The 22,828-nt window shown below is 43.2% G+C and overlaps 1 protein-coding gene across 1 annotated transcript in view; it reads left to right on the top strand.

The window, feature by feature from the left end:
• The window catches only part of Ptcd2 (pentatricopeptide repeat domain 2), a 22,857-nt gene extending 1,624 nt beyond the window's left edge, over window positions 1–21,233 (top strand). Inside the window, exons 3-10 of the mRNA XM_031360728.1 lie at window positions 2,445–2,574; window positions 6,492–6,609; window positions 9,544–9,622; window positions 9,988–10,079; window positions 11,083–11,196; window positions 14,427–14,501; window positions 19,010–19,123; window positions 20,282–21,233. Coding sequence (XP_031216588.1) covers window positions 2,445–2,574; window positions 6,492–6,609; window positions 9,544–9,622; window positions 9,988–10,079; window positions 11,083–11,196; window positions 14,427–14,501; window positions 19,010–19,123; window positions 20,282–20,506 — 947 coding nt within the window. The 3' untranslated portion in view covers window positions 20,507–21,233. The remainder of the gene's footprint in view (window positions 1–2,444; window positions 2,575–6,491; window positions 6,610–9,543; window positions 9,623–9,987; window positions 10,080–11,082; window positions 11,197–14,426; window positions 14,502–19,009; window positions 19,124–20,281) is intronic.
• Window positions 21,234–22,828: the final 1,595 nt, after the last annotated feature.

Raw genomic sequence — 22,828 nt, 5'->3', positions numbered from 1 at the left:
AAAAGAATGACCATTTGCTTAGTTTCCTAGTCTACCCTTCCTCTCATACTCTGGAACTTAAAGTCTACAGCTCTTCTTTTAAAAGACCTCATTTGTCACTGTTGACCTAAGACAGTTTCACATAAGTATGTGACACACTGACCACTCTTACCATCCACCTCCCTACCTCCTCTTCCAAGCTTGCCTTGTGACCCTCTGAAATTAATCAGTTCTTCAGATACATGCCCAACACTCCTTCCTCTCCCTGCCAGAGCCTACCGAGCAGCTGACTGACACTCCATGCCTCCATCCCTCCCGTCCTGGTCCTTCTCACTGCTCTTCAGGGACAAGCCCTCGAAGTCAGGGAGAATGCTTATATCTTCACTTGAATCCACTCACTGTGGGCTCACTGGAGGGTCTTCACTTTTATTTCTCTTATGTATATTTTTAAAGATGTATTTATTTTTTGTTTTATGTATATAGGGGTTTCGCTTGCATGTATAGTACTATGTGTTTGCAGTGCTGAGGCCAGAGGAGTGCACTGAGTCCTCTGGAATTACAGATAGTTGTTAGCTGTCTTGTAGACCCTGGACACTTAACCTGAGTCCTCTCAACTCCTCTGCCATTTTCAGTCCCCAGGCTTGTCTTTTTATCTTGGATATTTGGGGACTGTCTGAGGTTTGCATAGGAAGGATGCCCTCCTGTTATCTGTTATGTCTAATTGCCATGATCTTTGTAAAGCTGTGACAGTTGTGAACATATCCCAAGATGCAGTCTAGAAGTCAGCATCATCTACTGCACTGTCAGACGGTAACTTATACAGTCCTGCCACCATTCCGTCATCTCAGGATGTCACTCTGTCACAGACAACATTCCCCGATATTCCTCCACTTCAGGAAATGTTATCTGTCTTGCTCACAGTCACAACAGAAGTCAAAATGCGACTCTTCTTACTGTGTTGGTTTCATTCATGTGTTATTTCTACAAAGTAACCTGACTTCCTGGGTAGACTTTAGACTCTTAGGGTGGAGCCGTAGCTTTGTGTGAGAGACACATCACTCTTGACTGTGATCATGTGTTAAATACTTGAAAGTCAATCTATTTAAGTCCTAATTTACATTTTTAAAAATGTTTTAGATTCGCTGGTTAGTGACTAAGAGGTGCAGGATGCAAAATCTTTTAGCTGAGAAATTGCTTAGAAATCTTTAAAATTTAATTGTTCAATTGAATTAGTTCAAACAGGGACAGGATGGAGTGGGGTTGCTCGTGCCATGGCTTACTGGCATTGCTTTATGGCAGATCTCATGCCAGATGCTCTCTGTCCATACCCTCACGTAATCCTGTGAGGTGTAGGCATCACCATCCTGGCTTTGTGCGTGAGGAACGATGTCTCACAGACAAGGGTCTTCCTAGAGCATATAAGTGGCAGGGCCTAGGTCTGCCCAGGTCCTTGCATGTGCAAAACCATCATGTGGTTCTGAGAAGATTGGAAGACCCAGTGCCTTGGTCACTAACCATATAGGAATTTTCTCAGACGCCGAGAACGGAGTGACTTTGCTCTTGTTCCTAGGTTACAAGTGTACATCAACAGCATCCTTTCAAAGCTCTGTCTGGGCCTTGTAACAAATCCTAGACAACTCCTGAACTGAGAGTAGCCCTGCCTTTGGCTTCCTGCATTGTGCCTCACAACAGTCCTGAGGAAAGTAATACCCAGAAGCAGTGTGCCCTCTGCTGTGTGTTCCCATAGAACTGCCACCCTAGAGATTCCCATCAGTGCAAAGACATCGTAGACAGTGATGACCTGAAAATGATTCTGTCACTAAAGTGTGCTAGTGTTTAGAGAACTGTTATTGTTGTTTGTGGTGAATTTTGTCTTTGTTTTTGTTTTCTTTCTCTTTTTTTAAAATTTTCTCTGCTCATATAGTGGTATGGTTACTTTCTTGCAGCATCATAAAGACAGGCCAAGAGGACTGAAGAGGAGAAGCCAAATAAAGTGCAAGAGCACAAAATAGTCCTAATCATGTGATCTAACTACTAGCTAAATCCATCATGAATTCCCGTTTTCCTGCTTCCCCTCTTCATATCCTGTTCATTGATAGTTTGAGGGCCTGGCCACACTTTATCTTCTCCTGAGTCACCTTTAGTTTGATTATTAGGGTTGGAATAGCACTTTTTCAAGCTAGAGTGTGCCTGAGTATCACTCAGATAGAGCCAGAGTCCCTGCTACCCTGTCAGTTTTCCAGAGTCTGGGGTGGAACGTGGCCCAGAATTTCCTATGACACGGTGTGCCTTACAGGCCATCCTCAGCATGCACTTCTCTAGAGGGAGGCCAATGAGGGAAGCCATGACATGAAATGCCCTTGGTACAGTACCTCTTTTCAGTGAGCTATGGCTTCCTCTCCTTGAGGTCAGCCGCCTCACAATCCCACCCATCCTGATTGCCACCTCCGTGTGCTTTCTTCCAGAAATCTATTTCAGAAACTTGGAAGAGAAGTTGACCCAGAACAGACTCATCTTGAAGGAAGAGTTGAAAACGCTGCTGCACCTGTGCCAGTCCTCGGAAGATGTACAACTGGCGAAAGACGTCATTTACAGGTGAGGCGCTTCCTGAGAACCCTGGGGCTTCATCACTTCTTACCCCGCCCTTTCCAGAGCAGCCACCTCTACACAGATGACTTCCAGAGATCCTAGCATAACATCTGCCTTCAACTATGGACGTTGATCCTTTCTCAGGGGCGAAGCATAGAACAGCACCTCATAAACTACCATCACAGTGGCCAGTCCCTCTAGTTACCCCCTAGCTCCTCAACATACACCAGTGCAGCTCTGGCAGCTACTGGTCACACAGACAGGTATTTTTGGAGCCTCTTCACTTGGATAGGATACAATCTGTTGCTTCCTCTCTCCCTGGGACCAGTGGTGTCCTCACCCTCCTTCCTCCTGCCTTCTGCCTCCTACATCTTTTTTTTTAGGTATTACTAGAGATTCCTTGTCAGAAGGGGAGCACTACACAGTCCAAGAAGATGTCCCTTCTTGGACAAGAAGATTTCTATTTTTTTCTGTGCTTCTCCATATGGTCTCCCCCTAGTACCCCACCGTTAGCGCAGTGTAAGCAGCACAAGGCCACACCACACACAGCTGAGCATCTCCTAGCTAAGGTGATTTGTCTGGATGTAGGGAAAGGGGCACACTGCTGGAGGGTTGGGGCAGCAGGCACATATGGGGAGGGCTGGGAATGACGGGAAGTCTCTTCACAGCTTATCTGAACAGTTACAGATTTATCACAGATCTTTATGCATATATTTTATGGTTTTGGTAAGTTTTCTTTTGTATAGTTCAGGTGGGTTTTTTTGTTTTTTGTTTTTTGGTTTTGTTTTGCTTTTTGTTTTTTTTGGTTTTGTTTTGTTTTGTTTTCTCCTTCAAGACAGGGTTTCTCTTTATAGCCCTGGCTGACCTGGAGCTAACTTTGTAGACCAGGCTGGCCTCGCACTCAGAAATCCACCTGCCTCTACCTCCCAAGTGCTGGGATTAAAGGCGTGCACCACCACCGCCCGGCTTTTTTTTTTTTTAATTTGGTTGGGTTTTGAGACAGGATTTTGCTCTATAGCCCAGGCTGGCCTTGAATGCACAGTTTTCTTGCCTTGGTTTCCTGAGTGCTGAAATTATAAGCATGTATCACCACACTGAGCTCCTTTTAGTCCTGGTTATTGTTATATAAAAGATAGTACTCTCTAAATTAATATAACATACATTAGTCTTATTATTTATATGTAAGGAATCATAATGTAGTGGCGCTAGAGCATTCCATCGCATACTAGATATTTTAATCAATTGGTCCCTGTTGTTAGACATCTAAATTACTTCTAGTTTGTCTTCAGCACAGCTAATGTCAGGGTGAGTAACTCTAAAAATCTTAGGTACCCTTTGTTTCTGTTTTGGGTATTAGTTTTTCATAACTATAACAAAACACTGGAGACAGCCTGTATATGGAGAAAGGAGATTATTTTGATTCACAGTTTTGGACAGCCTAGGGTTGACATTGGCATCAGCTTGGCCCTCCTGAAGGTCCTGGGTGTCTCATGCTGTGCCAGTCAGTGCTCATAAAAAGAAATCACCTCTCAATGTAGGAGGCCATAACGCTGAGGGGGCAGACTCAGGCTTTTGTAGTAACTCCTCTAGGACTTGAGGGGACACAGGAAAAATACCTAACCCTTTTTAAGAGCAATATTCTTAGTTGGTCTGAGGACATCCCATAAGACTCCACATTGGACAACAAACTTACAATACACTGACTTTTGGGAAACAAACCAAATTCAAACTATGACACAGACTACCAATAAGCCTGCAGATCGTGTCAGCAACATTAATTCTGTTTTGTCATTTAAGAGCCTCTGGTTATATTTCCCTTATTTTCCTTATTACCTTAAAGCCAGCAAAATACCTGTAAGAGTAACACAACAGGATAAACAGGATAAAAACTCTGAGTATTCTTTCTGCCTTTATATTCACCAGGTTATTGTTATATAAAAGATAGTACTCCCGAGTGTGGCTACAGCCCTTCACTGAGCTCACGACACAACCCAGTAGCTTTTCTTTGCCACTCTAGCAAGCAGCTGGGCAGGTTGGGAGGTCTAACCAACCTGTCTTCCTGAGACACACAGCCAGCTGCTGGGAAGGGAGGGCCTGAGCTAGAGCAGAAGCTCATCTTAATTGAGCTACAATGAGGTAATAACTTCATCTCCTCATAACTTTGCATCAGCGCTGTTCAGTTTGTGGGGAAATTTTAGATCCTCCCTTTTATTGGTATTAACTTCATTTTCAACATGGATATCAAATCAGGGAAACTTTTGCTTTCTGTTTTTAATCTGACACAAGTTCCTCATTTACTGAAATATTTATAGATTTCGAAGATGCCACATGTTATATAATAGCTAACATGAAACAATTGTCATGTGCTGAGTATACCTTATCCTGTTCTCATAAAACGACTCGAGCTCCTGTCTCCACAGATGAGGAACTGAAGCTCTGAATGGCTAATTGACTCTTACAGTCGCATAGTCTGTAAGCAGAAGAGCTGCATTTGAACCATCACACGGAAACAATCAAAAGTCCTTAGTCACTGTCCTCTCCTGTCTTTACTCAGTTCTCAAGCAGTATAAGGAAGCAGGGCTCGTAGTTGCCACCACTGTGTTTGGCAGCACTGTGTCTGGCAGTGTGTGTGCTTACAGCACCCCAGGTCTAATGCCACCCCACCTTTTCACCCCAGGAGAAATGTTTTCTAGTAGAGACAGCTTTTCCCGCTCGTATGTTAATGCATTTACATCCTGAAGATCTGACTGCATGTAATCATGAGGTACTCCCTTGGTCACCAGATTGTCCTCTTAGGCGCCTACAGCAACAGTGACTGTTTACTGAAAGTAGGTTATGCTGGTCACTTTCCAGTGGCTGACTGGCCACCGTAGAACTTATGTCACACAGTAAGATGTCACTGCCATTAAAATTAGCCTCTTCCCAGGACTTACATTTTTCAGAAGTGCCATTAAATTTTTACCTAACAGCCGTAGCTTACATACACATTTCCCTGAACTTAGAAAAGCAGAGGTGATGTAAGTTACAGGTGCCTGTTGTGAGCACAAAGCCATCTCTGAGAGAGCAGAACACCTCCCAGCTCTCCTTTGTTCTGTCAAGGAGCCCCTGCTGCTTGTACTCATTCCTAGCTCAGCAGGTAGTTGCTTAATATAGGGGATGATCACAGTGTATATTTTACTTCTTTATTTCGCAGAGTAAGTTAGAGTTGGCCTCTAAGAAAACTTTGTTTTGATACCCAGTATATTAAACTCTGATTCCTGATTTTATTCAAATCCTGTTTCTCCCTTAATGGGAGTTCCTTTTTTTTTTTTTTTTAAGATTTATTTATTTATTTTATGTATATGAGTACACCATTGCTTTCTTCAGACATACACCAGAAGAGGACATCAGATCCCATTACGGATGGTTGTGAGCTACCATGTGGTTGCTGGGAATTGAACTCAGGACCTTGGGAAAAGCAGTCAGTGCTCTTAACTGCTGAGCCATCTCTCTAGCCTGAGTTCCTTATTCTTTACTGTGCTTCCAGCATCTAGTAGAGTGCACACTATGTCTGTGTCTATACTTGTGTGGGGGGGTGGTATGTGTGATATATATCATGTGTGTGTGTGTTCATGTATGTATACATATGAGGGTATATACACATGACTAGAGATCACAATCAACTGCCTTCCTCAGTTGCCCTAAACCTTGTTTTCTGAGACTAGGTTTCACTGAACCTGGAGCCCAGTGATTGGCTATACTGGCTATCCTGTAAGCGCTGTCTCCATCCCAGGTATTGGAGTTCCAGATGTATGAGCCTAACTTTTACATGGTGCTGGGGATCCAGACTTCTTGTTTCTGCTTGCTAGTTGAGATCTGCTCATCCCTGCATCTGTCTTTGCTGTACCCCATCTTTTTGCTCATAGACTAATCTTGATTACCAGGTACCATGCAGAAAACAGAAATTTCACGTTGGGGGAGTATAAGTTTGGACCACTTTTCATGAGGCTGTGCTACGAGCTGGACCTTGAGGACTCTGCAGTGGAGCTCATCAGAGACAAGGTTATTGTTTTTCAGTTCCTTCCCCTGCTGATGTGATCTGGTGTTCTTGATGCTGTTAGAAAAGACTTCCTTTTCATTACATAAAATTTTTTCCTAGGTAAGACTTTGAGGCTGAATAAGTAAGCTCTCTGCTTTGAAAGTGCTTCCTTAGAGGTAGCTCACAAGGAGACATAACACAGTGCAGAAGCTGATGTCCTGGTGCATAGCTACCCAGAACATGTATCCTGTCTCAGGAGTTACAACTAACCATTGCTTTCCTGTCCTGCCTCTGCATGCTCTCTTGTTTTCATGTTGTTGTTTGGCTGTATTTATAAGTTTTAAAATGCTTTTATATCTCGTTTTTCTTTCTCTAAATCAAAATATAATTTTGCATACCAGTAGGATAACTCAGTGGATAAGGGTACTTTCCAAGTAATCCTGAGGACCTGAGTTCAAGCTGTGGGACCCATGTAAATGTGGAGAGGAGAATCTAGTCCACACAGTTGTCCTCTGGCCTCCATGCATGCACCATGGCACCTGCATTTGCACACATGCACACAGTAGTAATAAATACATTTTGCTAACATTTTTAGTTTCCATTAATAATAACAATAATAATAACTATTGTTTTATTAATAATAACTATTAATAATAATTATTATTAATAAAATAATAAATGAATAAAATTATTATTATTATTATTATTTGGAGAATAGCCAGTTACCAGGCATGATTATTATTTCTATCTTACAGAGGGTGAGACTGAATTAGAAACATTATAAGTTCATCCACGGCTGGAGACACTGCTAACTTGGGCTAGTGCCCACCGTGTACAGATTAGCGTGTTTAGGAACTCCGGAGTGAACTTTGGTGTTACTCACTCCTCTTTTGAACTTACTGTATTCTGTACTATTGGAATAGACCCCAGGCTTTTTAACTGACACAGGTAACCCAGGCTGTGCTCTAATTTGTAATCCTCCTGCCTCGGCCTCCTGAGTGGGATGACTCAGATAATGTACTACTGCACCTAGCACTAGAGTTGCCCTTTAAGAACACCATCCATTAGGAAAGTGGGCATAATGTATTAGCAAGTAGAGAAAAGGTAGTTAAGACAAGTTTTAATATTTGCTCTTGCTGTTTTCTACTTAAAAAAGGAAAGAAAGGGCTGGGGAAATACTCAGGGGAAAAAGTGCTTGAACAGAACCTGGGTTTGCTCCCCAAACCCACATTTTAGAAAAGTCCAACATGGCGGTATGTACTTACAGTCATAACAACAGGGAAGAAGAGACCTGGATTCTTGGGGTCACTGGCCAAGCAGCCTAACCTACTTGTGTGTTCTGAGCCAGTGAGAGACAAAAGCAGTAATGGCCACTAAACAGTGATAGCCAAGGTTGTTCTCTGGCTTTTACATGCACTGGTATACACGTGCACCCATACCCACACGTACACATTACATGTGTGTATTAAAATCTGGAAAGTAAACTATGTCTTTAGGGTTAGAATTATTAAAATCTCACTTTTCATTTAATTGGTATTCTTTTAATATTTTAAATAAATATTTTAATGTTAAACTAAAAGAAAATTAAAATTTTCATTGTTATAAGTCAAAGGTATGATTATGACAGTAAAATCAAAATGCACATACCACAATTTTTTAAGCTTCAAATACAGAAACTCCATGTGTAAAAAGATCTGCTGAAGAGAAGAGTAAACTGATGAGTGAGGCCTTGCCTAACCCTGCTTCTGTGACAGTGCTTTCTCTGTTTCATCTCTCACTCCTGTCTGTGTTCTGGTCATTGTGTGCCATCGCCCCAATGGTGACTGAGACAATGGCTTTATTTTTCACGGTCTTCTGACTCCGTGTTCACTGTCTCCCTGACTTGTACCTAAGCTCTCCTAAACTAAAACCCAGCCAACATTTAGAGCGGACTGTTGATCGTTCCTTAGTCTCAGCATGGAGAATCTACACAGTAGGCCCTCAAAAAAGAATACAGGAAATAATATTTGAATATCATGCTAAATGCTGTGAAGTAAGAGAATTGAACTATTATAAAACAGTGGTAATGGCAACATAATTTATTCTTTAAAAATTACGATGAGAGGAAATCTTAAGTTTCTTAAGTAGTTCTTAAATTATAAATGTTACCTGATTTAGCTATTCTGTTTGTTTTATTTTTCGAGACAGGGTTTCTCTGTATAGCTCTGGCAGGCCTCGAACACAGAAATCAGCCTGCCACCTCTGCCTCCCAATGCTGGGATTAAAGGCGTGTGCCACCACTGCCTCAGCTATTCTGATATGTGTGTATTTTAAAACGAAATATAAGAAGTACAGAGGTAGTTTTGTTATTAAGATAAAGAAAAGTTAAAAACAGTGTTGTAAACCACTGTTTTAGCAGACTATTTTCAAAAGTGACTAAGTGTATTACCTGCTTGTGACCACTACAGTTCTGTGAGACATTCTTGTCTTCAATCTAAAAGCTGCTCCGATTACTACTAGTCAGTACAGGTTCATGGCTACCTTCCTGATTCTTCACTACTCATGAAACCGAGAGTTTTCATGCTTCTTGTCCAGTGTATCCATTCCCAAAACTGTAACAGTGCTCAGCAGTTAAGCTTTAAAAACATCTTTTGTATACCAGACTACTAGAGAATTCAGGAAGCTACAAAATAAAACTTGTAAAAATAAGATATAGGCCGTGCATAGTAAGTAGCTCATGCCTTTACCCCAACACGAGGAAAGCAGAGGTAGGTGGGTCTCTGAGCTGGAGGCCATCCAGTGATCTCCATGGTGAGTTACGTGGGTCCCTGAGTCTGAGGCCATCCAGTGAACTCCATCATGAGTTACAGGACAGCCAGTGCTACCTACAGAGACCTGGTCTCAAAACATAGAAACAGTATGTGGTATCCCATAATAGCTTTAACTTTTGACCAAAATGTATTGTTTCTCTTCTCTAGAATCTACAAGGTTTCTTCCTAGATTCAACGTCATTCAATATTTTGATGGATATGTTATTTACCAAAGGCAAATATGAAAGTAAGTATTGCATACAGTCTGAGGTTATGGAAAAACCACTGGAATAGCAGCTCAGGTGGGAAGCGCTGTAGAAGCGACCTTAGCTTCCTTTGAGGAGCCCCACTCCTTAAGTTTGGAAACATCTCTCTGTATGCGGTGGCTGAAGTGAGCCACCCCAGATTATCTGAAGCCTTAGCAGGTTTCTATGCACTCTTCCTGTGTGATCTGATGATTTAGTTTAACATTTGGATAAGTGCTGTTTGACTGTGAGGAAGGGCTTTCATCATGCTAAAATCAGCCTTTTGGTAGGTGGTACTGAATGGATAGGAAGTTTGGGAACTGCCAGTGGGTGCCTTTAACTGCTGGCCGCTCTTTACTTCACGCAGGTGCGCTGCAAGTGTTGATCGAAATGAAAAACCAAGATGTAAGGTTCGGCAAAGACACCTATGTCCTTGCTTTTGCAATCTGCTACAAACTGGTGAGACTGTTTCTCCTAACCCTCGGGGCACATTGATTAGTATCTGAGAGTGGATTTATTTCTCTCTCTCTCTTTCTCTCTTTCTCTCTCTTCCTCCCTCCCTCCTTTCTCCCCTCCCTCCCTTCCTCCCTTCCTCCCTCTTTCCCCTCTCTCTCTTTCTTTCTCTAGTTCCTTTAAAGTCTACTTTCCATCTGGCACAAATGTTTTAATTTTAAATATCCATTTTTAGAAAATTCAAGTTAGCCTTGTCAGATATTTTTATCATGGGAAAAGCAACCATATAGATAGCCTAGTTTATTTACAAACAGTCTTTGTATGACTTACTTTTTCTTTTTGAAATTATAATGGAGAGATAGCTCTGAGGTTAAGAGCACTAACTGCTCTTCCAGAGGTCCTGAGTTCAACTCCTAGCAGCCACGTGGTGACTCACAACTATCTGTAATGGGATCTGATGCCCTCTTCTGGTGTCAGAAGACAGCTACTATGTATTCACATAATAAAATAATCACATCTTTTGAAAAATAATAATATTATATCATTTCTTCTTCCTTTTCCTCCCACTAAGCTCTCTGATATACCCCTTTTTGCTCTCTTTCAGATTCATAGCTTTTTTTCACCAATTGCTGCATGCATAGATGTGTATGTGTATACATGTGTATCCCTCAATCCAGCCTGCCCAGTCTGTGTAGTGTTACCTGTATGCATGTTTTCAGAGCTGACATTTGGTATCGGATAACCAGTTGGTGTGCTCTTCCCTGGGGAAGACGATTTCTCCCACTCTGAGTATCTATTCCTTAGTTGCCTATAGTTCTTTGTGTAGGGTTGAGACCTGTGGTCTTTCCTCAGTCCACACCATCATGTCTTCTGAGAGTAATTGTTCAAGTGCCTTCAAGTAGGCTCTGGGAAATTATTATAGGAGAGCTGAGATACTGAGTGTTGTCAGTCATCAGTGCACCTGAAGGCAGGTTCACGGCACTGACTAAGCAGTCTCATCTTCTCACAGAATACCCCGGAGTCGCTTAAAATCTGTACTACGTTAAGAGAAGAGGCCCTGATTAAGGGAGACATTATCTCCAGGAGAGCAAACTGTTTTGCGGTGGCATTAGCTCTGAATCAGGTAAGGCCTTGGGGCAGAAGAGACATAAGTGGATTGGCAGTGGGCAGGACAGTATTGCTTTCTTTTGTTCTTGTTTTTCATTTATTTTTTTCCCTCCTAGCTGTATTGTAAGGAAGTTCCATAATGAAAGCAACACAATTCACAGCTATACCCATGTCTGTAAATAACGCTTTCACTTGTAACTGAACCCCAGCATGCATTTTTTTAGAATGGGTGGGCCAACGTCTTATGAAGAGTCAAAGAAGGAAGCTGCAGTCTACGGGGAATATCTTTGTTACAGTAAAGACGTCACATGCTTCCTGTGTAGCGTTCTTAGAGAGCATTTTAAGTTAGTTCTCTCCAAGGTGCAGCTGAGTAAGGACTCCTGGGTCAGGCCTTGTTAGTTACATAGCTCCGCCCTCTGTTATTTAGTTGGAGCCTTAGCATTCCCTTAGACTGTCATCCCCTCATTGACAGATGAAGCAACCAAGGCCCAGAAAGAGAGTGAACCTCTGAAATTGATCTCAGTGAGTGACACAGTGCTGGGACACCTGTTGTCTTCAAGAGCCCACCTCTGAGATTAGCCCATTTGCTATGCAGAAAATGAAAGGCTTATGATATAAAATTCTAACCAAGCTAGGTTATTACCTCGCCAGTAAGGCTTGGGAGCTCTTGCTTAAGACTAATTAGAATAGGTACTTAGGACCTCAAAGGTGATTGTTTCCTTAATGCTGGGGAAGGCTTATGAGGCTACACTCCTACCAGGCGCCAACTGGGCATGATCACTTCTGGCTTACCAGCATCCCTGTCTGTCCAGGAAGTTGTTTCATGTCTTCCTCCTTGGCCGGGGGCCGAGGGAAGGGACTGAACTCTCAGGTGAGACACAAATCCCAGTCTTTTCATAGCTCTTTGCTCTTAAGAAGCAGAAGCCATCTCAGTGGGAACTCACACAGCCTCCTGTCATCATGACTCTGAGCTGAGTGCTGTGCAGAACTCTCCATGGTCGTAGTTGTCTCTCAGCCTTCTCTGGTAGCGTCACCGCCTTTGCTTCTGTTTCCGTTCATTTTGATCACTTTTGCATTGGTGCGCTAATACCTTTCAGGCCTTTCATTTGAAGTCTTTCTGAATCTTGTTGGTTTAGGTGTATCTCTTAGGTGTTGCAGAACTTCAACTTGGCTTTATAATAAGACACTAGTCTTTCCTAATATGCTTATATTCATATGACATGCACGATCTTGGTGGAGTTTTATTTGATGCCTTAGATTTTTATATCTTTCTGGCACGTGGTTTTCATTGGTTTGTACTACGACTACCCTATTAGTTACTCTTAAAATGGAGTCAGAATTTATGAAAGAAGCAGATGGACAAGTGCTTGAAGAAGGACAGTGCCTTCTGCTGTTTCTCTGAAAGGAGTACGGCGTTTTCCTGTAGGCCGTTTGCTCAGATTGCAGATAACTGGGTGCCAGCCATGGAGGCAACTAGATGGGGAGGCCCTCTCTTGTGTCCTCTGTATTTCCTTGCTAGCTGCTCTGCCTCGTTAACTCTGAGGCCCTGAGAAATCTTGTATTAGGGGAACTTACCTTCTATCTTGAATTTTGGCAAGTTGGGTGGAAATGCACCTGTGAACAGGCTTAGCACAGCCTCAGTGCCTCAGGTCACCATTGCAGCTCTTCCCTGTCCCATGTCCTTTCTACTGGTCGCTCCAAAGCCATGTTGTTACTTAGTTTTCTCAATCTAATTCTTGTGACAGCAGCTACTGATGGTGAAGTTGACATGTTTTCTCTTTCTTCATCTCCTTCATGGAACTTTAGTGGCTATGTTACCTATAGTGGTGTTTACTTTTCTTGTAACGATGCCCAGTTTATTGGCTTTAAGGAGGAAATAGAGGCAAGGAGATGAACCCTCTGCTTTTAAATCATGCCTTTATGTTCCTGTTGTGGAGCACTTCCTTCCTTTCCAGGTGAGTAGTTCTGCTCTTACGCTGTTCTGTGGTCCCAGCTGTAAGACCAGCCATGGTCCTTTCTGGCTCCGTGGCTTATTGCCATTAGTTACCATGGCATACTGTTCTCCCAGTGCTCAATGCTTTGCCTGCAACGTGCCTTCTGTTGAGTTCTTCAGACAAACTATGGTACCTGAGTTCTTGGTGGCTTAAGTTATTTTATTGCAGTTTTGCCAGGCTTAACATTTTGAGATGGCCCTTGCTTTTCTTGAGTTTTTGCTTTGTTTTTGAGCCCTGGACTTCTGTTATGCATCTTCCCCGCTGCTGTGGAGAAGTCTGCCCGATTTCATTTCTACAGCTGACAGACATGAACCGGTTCTTGTTCCTCGTTTTGTACTCTGCCTCTATGAGCACATCCTGAGCACATGCCTCATCCTGGAGCCTCCTCCACTAATTATTCTCTCGGTTTGTTTTGTTGTGTCCTTTCCCTCTTTTACTTTTAAAACTCTTTTTTTTACGCAGTTCTTATACTGGTTCTCTTTTGATTTCTTTTAGAAACCATTGGCAGGAAATTCATGTCGGTAGGACAGAAACATCAGAGTCCCAGTGTAGATGGGTAGGCTTTCCTTTGTATAACAGCTTCGCAGTGTAATGGGCCTTCCTGCTGGTGATGCCCACATTTGCATGATGCTGGGATGCAGCCACCTCTCTGCTGCCTCCTGCACATACAACTTAGCCATGGGCCTGCTCCACCTCCCATCTGTGCCTCCTTAGGGATCCAGATTTGCCCCTTACACCGTCCCAAAGTTCCAGTCACTGTGGGTAGGCAACTAGGTCATGGACTTTAGGTTGTGCCGGTCGAGAACCTCTTAGAAACTAGAATGTGGAGTCCCTTTCTATAACGTGTAGGACCTCTGCCTGCTTCTTCCTCAACCTTGCTGGGCTCCATCTCTAAGGGTTCTTCAGGGATTTGAAGCTCCACTGTTCTCATTATACAGTGATGAGGTTTGCTTTGTTTCGCATTGTCAGCCTTTTCTTCAGAAATGTCTCCACTAGAAGAAAGGAGAACAGCAGTTTAATGCCTCCATCTTAAAACCTAGGCTCAGAGGAACTGCTCAAATATAGGGTGCCATGTCGCTGGGCAAAACGCTTCATATAGTGTTTGTTTAATTTTGGTTATTATAAAAATTCTGTTGTTAGTTTAAAACTATAAGGCCCCATGTGTAGGCACATCCTTCTTTCTCTAAGTGACCTGCAGAAGAACAGAATGATGGTGTATGTTTTGGAGTATGACTTTTGTTTTTCTTTCCAGAACAAGTTGGGAAAAGCTATGTCCATTTTTTCTCAAATCATGAATCCAGAAAGCGTAGCGTGTATTAACTTAAATGTAAGTGATCTCCCTATAGTTTAAAATAAGTTGAAATGTGGTAAAATGCCTACTGTTTTTGTCTCTGCAGTGCTCTGATTCCCCAGTGTTGTCATCCAGGTCAGAACAATAGTCATTTACCAAGCTCCGTTCTGGGAAGAACCAGTCCTGTAAGAGAAGTCATCACCACAGGGCTTCCAGGAGTTTATGAAGGGCGTGTGTGTGTGTGTGTGTGTGTGTGTGTGTGTGTGTGTGTGTGTTGAGCATGTGAGACACATGTGAGAAGGCTATAGATTAAGAAGGCATGGCTGGGCCTACAAGGTTCTTTCCCAGGCCTTGGATGAAGCCTGTGTGCTAATTGCATCCTATCTGTGGTTGCTAACTTGTGGTGTGCCTGTGACTGGTAAGCTAGTATACTTGCTGTACAGTCAGTAGGCACTGAGGAGACTTTCTCTATTTAATCCCTATCACATTGTCAGTCTGCTGAGGGACTTCTACCCGTGGCTTATCTGGGCTTCTGTGCCACCTGTGTGGGGCCTTGTGTGGGTCTATAAGGGGCTGTACTCATTCAGCAAAGACATGAAACACTCGAGCTAAAAATGAAAATTTTCTCCCAGAACACTGGGAGCAAATCCTGTCACTACCCCTGGTTTTAGAGCAGGGAATCAATCAACTAAGGCATTTTGAACCACTGGAAATAAGGACTGCTTTGCCATTAAAGAGAGCACATCCTCCACCCAGCCAGCCCATTTGAGTCTTTGCCTGAATACTGAGTACCTGTGTGCTATGTGGAGTTGTGAAAGACAAGCTCCCAACTTTTTCTTGTTTATTTATTTTCTGTGTGAGTCTGGCCTGCATGTATCTGTGTGCATCATGTGCATTCCCAGTGCCTATAGAGGTCAGCCAGCAGGGCGGGTTTCAGTCTGAACCCCAGCAGGTCTCCTTCCCTCTCTTTAGCTCCTGAGGCTCATCTTCAGCTCTGCAGCCCAGCCTGTCCTTCCAGCACTTGCCTGTCTCCAGGCACCCGCTGCATGGTTGTACCTAGCACATAGCACACTGGCTTATCTATTTCTAGTCCAGAAAGTATATTCTTCAGCCTAGCCCCTGGATTGCTTTAGAAGACCACAGATCTTGAGAATTGGAACCTGAAGAGTTTGAGATGGCTCATTGATTAAGAACTCTTGTAGGTCTATCATGGGATCCACATTTGACTCCAAATACTCACAGGTTAGCTCCAGTTCTAGGGGATCTGATGTCCTCTTCTGACCTGTGTTGCCAAGTTCTCACAATTAAGTAGACAACAGAGTCAGGGCATTAATACAGACAGCAGATTGTAAAGCCCAGGGTCTTCCACCTCTCCAGAAAGGTAAGACTATGAAACTAGGAAGGCTGTGTCTGTCATTCAGGCCTGGGACTCACTCACTACTCCTGAGAGTCATGGAAAGATTACAGGACTGACTAGCATGATCCACTACAGGTGGCCCATTCTGTGGGTTTCATACCTGTTCGTATCTGTCTCTTGCAATTGTTAATTAATTTCTCACAATGAGACAGTGTTTTGGTAGGAATATACCTTAAGCTTGCTGAGAGGGGAAAGAAATGTTGTCTTAGTCAGGGTTTTACTGCTGTGAACAGACACTGTGACCAAGGCAAGTCTTATAAGGACAACATTTAACTGGGGCTGGCTTTCAGGTTCAGAGGTTCAGTCCATTATCATCAAGGCAGGAACATGGCAGCATCCAGGCAGGCATGGTGTGGGAGAAGCTGAGAATTCTGCATCTTCATCTAAAGGCTGCTAGGAGAATACTGGCTTCCACGCAGCTAGAATGAGGGTCTTAAAGCCCACACCACAGTGAAACACCTCCAACAAGGCCACACCTCCTAATGTGCCTAGCATATACAAACCATAACAAAAATCAAGCCTTGGATAGGAGTTTGTGCATATGCAAAGCAGCATCTGTCCTTTGATGTGGGAGGAAAGCCAACCAGCATATGAGTAGGATCTGCATGCTGTGGTTAAGGTCTACACATAAGGAACCTTGAATTGATGTAAAATTCAGTTGATCATCTGTGTGAATGCAGTCAAGGAATTATCTACTCTCAGGAAACTTTATTAAAATGGTCTTACTCTTTAAGAAATCCTACCTGAAGGACTTCCAGATGTCCAATCTGAATTCCTCATATTGTATCATAAACCTGCTTCACCATCCTCTTTCTCTGATGAGAAAGAGACAGTTGGCATTCACTGAGGAGGCTTGTCATGCTTTTTTGAATGACAGACAGGCCTCAGCTTTCCCAAGGCAGACCTCCTTGGAATCTGTAAAAGTTTGCTAGCCTGACAAAAGGCTGTCCAGAGAGAGTGCTGTCAGTATCAGCAAATAGAGATGGGGGTTTCCTTTTGTTTGGTCTGTTTTAAAAATCAATGTGCTACATTAAAATCTGTTACTGCAGTGAATTAGAATGTGAACTTACATAACCCACCCACCCCCAACTTAATTTTCTTTATATCTGACTTGCTCTGCTGCCTCTATGACCCACAGGGCCCAGTTCCTTATTTTCTTTGCCACATACTGCATTAATTTAGCCTGTGATCTCATCAAGACACACGTATGTTGACTAACCTGTCAGTCTCAAGAGAACCACGGGCCTTCTTAGCAATACCACTTGATGTTACAGGATGAGTTCCCACTGCAGATACATCTGAAAGCAGTGGAGGCCAGGGCAGGGCACTCTGTGATTGCCTTTGGATTCCTATCATTTCTCCAGGAATCTGGCATGAGACTCATTTGGAAGACAATTTACTTTGCAGAGGTGTTGACAAGTGGCTAGCTTGCCCACTGCACTCATGTATATGCTAAGACTGGGCAGGCTTTTAATGCTGTGAAGTTTTTGGGGGCCACAGTAACCCCTCCCCCTGATGAGCTGCTTGACTTGTGATGTTTTCTGTCTCTTGGGAGTCTGTTTATTGGAGGCTTGACCCTTGCTGTGGTGGGAATGAGTTAGGAGACTTCTAAGAGGCAGTGCCTACATGCAGCTCCCTCCTATGTGAGGGCAGTTGGCAGTTAATGGTGTTTGGAGGAGACAGAGGCATTTTTCTTCAGGAAATGTAGCCAATGTAAACTACCTATGACGTAGTAAATAACCCATGCACTGCACGCCCACTTAAACTTGGGATAGTGGAATGGTGGGGGGTTATTTTTTAAAAAGATGAGAAAATAGGAGGGTGTGTTAGAAGAGGCAGTGTTCCAGAGGGAGTAGTACGGGAATAAGAGAAGGGAATGGAAGGCTGCATGTGGCCAAGAGTCATTATATACATGTGGGAGATTGTTTAGAGGGTGGCACTGAGGTCACGGGGGTGTGCTCTCAGGAGGGAGGAAGCCTAGCCAGGCCCCACCATCTGTTCTCTGGTTTCCTCTTTGAGATATGATCCCTGCATCCACTTGCATCCACATGTGATTTCTCATTACCATCTGCCCCATACAACTTGGGTTCAAGCACCTTCCCGAGCTGAGCTCAGGCTAGCTCCATGTCCTGTACCTCCAGAGCTGTGAGTTAATGAGCTTCTTCCATTCCTAAGTATTGGTTTTGTTTTGACAGTAAAAATGCAAGTATCCGCAAACAGACAAGACAGAAAAAGTGGGTGCAATAAAACAGCTTGTTTAGGGTGAAAGGGAAACACTGCCTCTCATAGGGACCAGGGCTTTAAAAGCAGTTATTTCTTTTGGTTTTATAATTCCATCAAGTTCAAGAAATTTGCCAGGTTTTTATTTTAATGTATACACATCAATCATATAATACAACATGGCATATTTCCATGATTAATTGCTATGCATTCATTCAGTATGATGGTCTTGTTTTCCAATTATTTCTCGTGTTACACAGTATTTAGTCGCTGACAAAGGAAAGATCCAATTTTACAGAAAATACATTTTGAAGATAACATATCAAATTATAAACAGTGATTAACATTGGCTGATGACTTCTCAGTTATTCTCATTTTAAAAACCTTTTCTCTGTGCCGCACACTGTCCTAGTGAGTACTGATAATTAGAGGGGAAATGAGCCTTGCTTTCCCATGCACTGTGTGTGCCGGGCTGACAGGAAGTAGTTAGCAGTGTCATTTTGAAAACTTGTTTGGCACCTAGTTTTGAAGGGTCTTTAACAGGTGCTGTGTAAACAGGCTTCACCGAGATGTCAGCCAGGGTTTAAAGTTGGGGTATTTATTTTGTTTTCTTTAGTGTGTGTGTGTGTGTGTGTGTGTGTGTGTTTCTCTTTGTGGAATTCAGGAATCAAACTCAGGCTGTTGTGTCAAGCACCTCTGATGTGTGAGCCACTTCACTAGCCCCCACCACGGCAATGCCATTAGCTATAGGAAAGTATATTTTGGCTGGTGAGTGTATATGCAAAGCACTTAAAGAAACATATATATGCTAATGAATTGGGGAATAGTATTTAAAAGGGGGTACCTGTCAGCTCAGGCTTATCTCAGCCTTGAAATGCCAGCTCAGTCTTGTCTGTTTTTTATTCAGATCTTAATCCACATCCAGTCAAATATGTTGGAAAGCCTGATGAAGATCTTAGAGGATGCACTTGACATAAATTTATCGAAATTTGTAAGAAGATACACGTTCTCAGAGGAAGTGGTAAGTGTGCCAGTGCTGCAGGTGGCACCAAGTGCAAGCTCACCCATTGTCACTGTTCCTAGACCAGCTGTGCAGCAGGAGGTCAGACACAGCAGTCTCTCTTGCGGTTTCAAGACTTGAATGCATTAATACAATGACTCTTCCCTCCTGGGATAACATGGCTTTTGGAATTCTCAAGTTCCTTCCATGTTGCTCTCTCCCTGTACTATTCTGTAGGTCCTGTCTCTCCTCTGAATAATGACTTCAAGTCTTTCCAGTTTTCTCTCAAGTATCCAGTACCTTTCTCTTGCTCCTCGCTCTCAGTTAACCCTTGCTTTCCTTTGGCAGGAGGAAATAGAAGCAAACTGAAGAAAGTGACTAGTACACCATCAGCCATTCTAACTTTGAGCTGACCCATCTTTTGCAGGGTTAGTGATGGACCTGCAGCTACTGTCAAGAGCTCTGGTCCATATCTTAGACCCTGTCAACGGTCTCCTTGCTGTGTCCACCCCAATGTTTCACCTCCAGAGTAGAATTCCAATTGTCCACCCAATTTTGAATCCCTCTCCTCCCTGTAGCAGTAAATCTCAGTGTCCATCGTTGTGTTTCTAAGACTCAAGTTAGGAGGGTGACAGTGACCCCTTCTTTCAGCTCTCTGTCACCCCACGGTGTGCCCCACATTCAATCACATCTGCATCTCTCCTGTGCTTTCTCTGTCCCAATCATCATTTGTTCTCTGGGCTGTGATAGGGCCTCTGGAATTTTCTCCACATCCCCCCCCCCTCCTTATTCTCCATGCAACTTGTTAAGTCTCCATCAGACAGTAGCCCTCGTCTGTCATCCCTTTGGCTTTTAGGGTAGATTCCAAGCATCTTTCCATGGACTATGTGTATAATCTGCCCCACCTACTGCTCTTACTGTACTTTGTGGATTCTGTTGGCATCTGACCTCCCCCAGTTGTGTCTCATTGTAAAACGTGCTGTTTTCATTGCCTCTAGAAGGTAAAATGATATGGCTTGTGTGGCTTCCCGAGGACAGGCTCTCAGAGTCAGCCGTGCCTACGTGCCCTGCCTGGTGTTTATCCTTATGTGTGTGTATGCTGTACATTTCTGCATGTCTGTTTCTGCTTTTAAGAGGATAGGATGACCTCACTGTGATATAATGACTACTCTTTTCCAGCTGGCCAAAGTGAGGGAAAAACTGAAGGACAGCCCAGCACTCACAGCCAGATTTGATGAAGTATATGGGAGGCTGCATGTAAACAGTCAAATCAGCATTTACACCATGGATGCTCTGCTCTGTCAAGTCCCCCGGGACAAGAGATCCAACACATTGCTGTTAAAGAAGAGGCCAGTCAGCCATCGGACCTTACAACCTCTCAGCTGGTCCCTGCTGACTGAGTAACTGTTTTCCATCTCCATGGTCTGGAGGAGCTGCTTCAAGTGAATTACTGGCTTCTCCGAGCTGGGCACCTTACTTACCTCTGTGGCACTGTGCTGACACTTGGTCTCCCTAAGTCCTAAGTCCCTTGAGTGGTGGTGTGCTGGTCAGAGAAATGTGAAGAGCTAGGTCAAGCAGGGGAGCACCAGAGAAAGGCAGCTGCCCCTGTGTCAGAGGCTCCAGAGTAAGAATCACAGCTCCTAATGCAGCCCAGTAGAGTGGAGGTCAGTAAGTAACCGCAGGAAGAGTTTCTCCTGGTCTGTTCAACCCTGGCTCACCTTTCATGGCAGAGGTGACTCACTGGTTGGGGAGAGGTACCTTGATGAGCTCGAAACCCTCGTCTCCCATCTTTGGAAGCAGCCAAGGCCTTCCTCATCTCTGCCATCATTATTCCATCTGTGAAGTAATGCTGCCTGTGTGTGCTTGGATGGTTTCACATTTCCACTCAAGGTTCAGTAGAGTTAAACTTTCTCTGGAATGAGAAATAAAAGGTACCTGCGTAAACTTGGGTTGTATTTCTTTTCTCAGCATGTAAACAAAACTAGAATTTAGCCTTCAGAAATGGTAAGTATGCTAAGTTTAAAATGATTATTGCTGTTGTTATTGGCAAGCCAAAAATGCCAATTAAAAACTATGGAACGCTTAGTTATCTACTTAATATCATAAATACTTGGACCTGTGTGTCACCATGGCTGCTGTGCGTGCTTTATTATTGTTACTATCTTTATTTCCAATTATTGTAAAACTTTCTTTGATAGCACATCCAGTTTCTGTGACAGTTTGAGACACGGCATTGGATGAATTGTGCTTATGTGATCATTTACAGAAGGCACCATCTTACCATCTTACATATTCTTACATATTCTTGTTTCAGGGGGCTCAGACAGGTGTTGAACCCAGCAGCAGAGGCCATGTGTGCTGCACACTTGTACTTGAGGCCACATCCAGAATGAAGTCTGTTGAAGTTTTAGAATTAGAGAAACCTCCTAAGTCTCTTAACTCCTTCAGCTTTCAGGTTGAGGAAATGATATAATCAAACAAGCAGAACTAATTTGGGATAGGACACTAGATTCCTGTTCTGGTATCTTTCCCACTGTGAAATATTATTATATATGTATTTATATCTTATAAAATATTTTAATATAAATATACATTTATATATAATACATGTAAACAGTATGTATAACATTTATAATATATATATAAAATATAGAGGTAGATCTAGAGATACCTCTTCTGAGGCTAAAACAGTTCCTTCTAAGGTATTTCCAGGATACTATGGACTCCTGAGGTTTACTGAGTGGCTGCAGGTTCTCAGTTTGCTCATTTGGTAAATAGCCAGTGCACGGGGTGACAGTGAGTGTGAGCTCACAGTGAATATGAGGCAGGCAGTGTGCCTGGCACTAGTGAGTGCTGTGCCTCGTGCTATGAAACCTTAACTTTGTGGCCACCTACCTAGTGATACTTAAAGTATTCCCAGCTAGTTGAGGGATCCCATGGATACATGAGTGAGGCCTTCTTCCTGCTCTGATCATACACTGCAGCCCAGCTCACAGATGTCAGAAGGAGTTTGCCTATGTTCTGTAAAACAGACGGCCTCATTTCAAAACAAAACAACAAAAAATTCTGTCTTCTTAGAAAATGATGGCTTCTGTGTGTGTCTGGGGTTTTGTAAGCAAACAACAGCAAAAGTCAGTTCCCCCACCTGCAAAGCCTTAGAGGATAGACCATGCCTCCTGCCCCCACCTGCAAAGCCTTTAGAGGATAGACCATGCCTCCTGCCCCCACCTGCAAAGCCTTAGAGGATAGACCATGCCTCCTGCCCCCAACTTACCTTGTGTAAATAGCTGTAATGCATTAGCTAAATGTGGTGCTCCTTGTTAGGCCACAAGCATTCATTAACAAAAACAAAAATGGAAAAAACACAAACAACTGTGAGTAATAAATACCAACCTTCCTACCCCCTGCTTCCCTTAGGGAGGCGCTGTTCTCTGCTGATGGGAACCAGCTGTCATAGCTGTGTTTTAAAAAAGCCTCAGGAGCAAGGTAACTAATGCATACCATTAGAGATGCGCACTTCCTAAAATGTATTAGTTACTATTATTATTTTTTATTATGTATATTGGTGTTTTGCCTGCATGTGTGAGGAAGTCAGATCCCCTGGAACAGGAGTTATACACAGTTGTGAGCTGCCATGTGGGTGCTAGGAATTAAAGCTGGATCCTCTGGAAGAGAAGCCAATGCTCTAAACCACTGAGACACCTCTCCAGTCCCATTAGCTACTTT

This window comes from Mastomys coucha, unplaced genomic scaffold, assembly GCF_008632895.1.
Source record: "Mastomys coucha isolate ucsf_1 unplaced genomic scaffold, UCSF_Mcou_1 pScaffold8, whole genome shotgun sequence".
Classification (NCBI taxonomy): domain Eukaryota; kingdom Metazoa; phylum Chordata; class Mammalia; order Rodentia; family Muridae; genus Mastomys; species Mastomys coucha.
The sequence above is the reverse complement of the archived record's forward strand: the minus strand, read 5'-3'. Positions and strand labels throughout refer to the sequence as shown.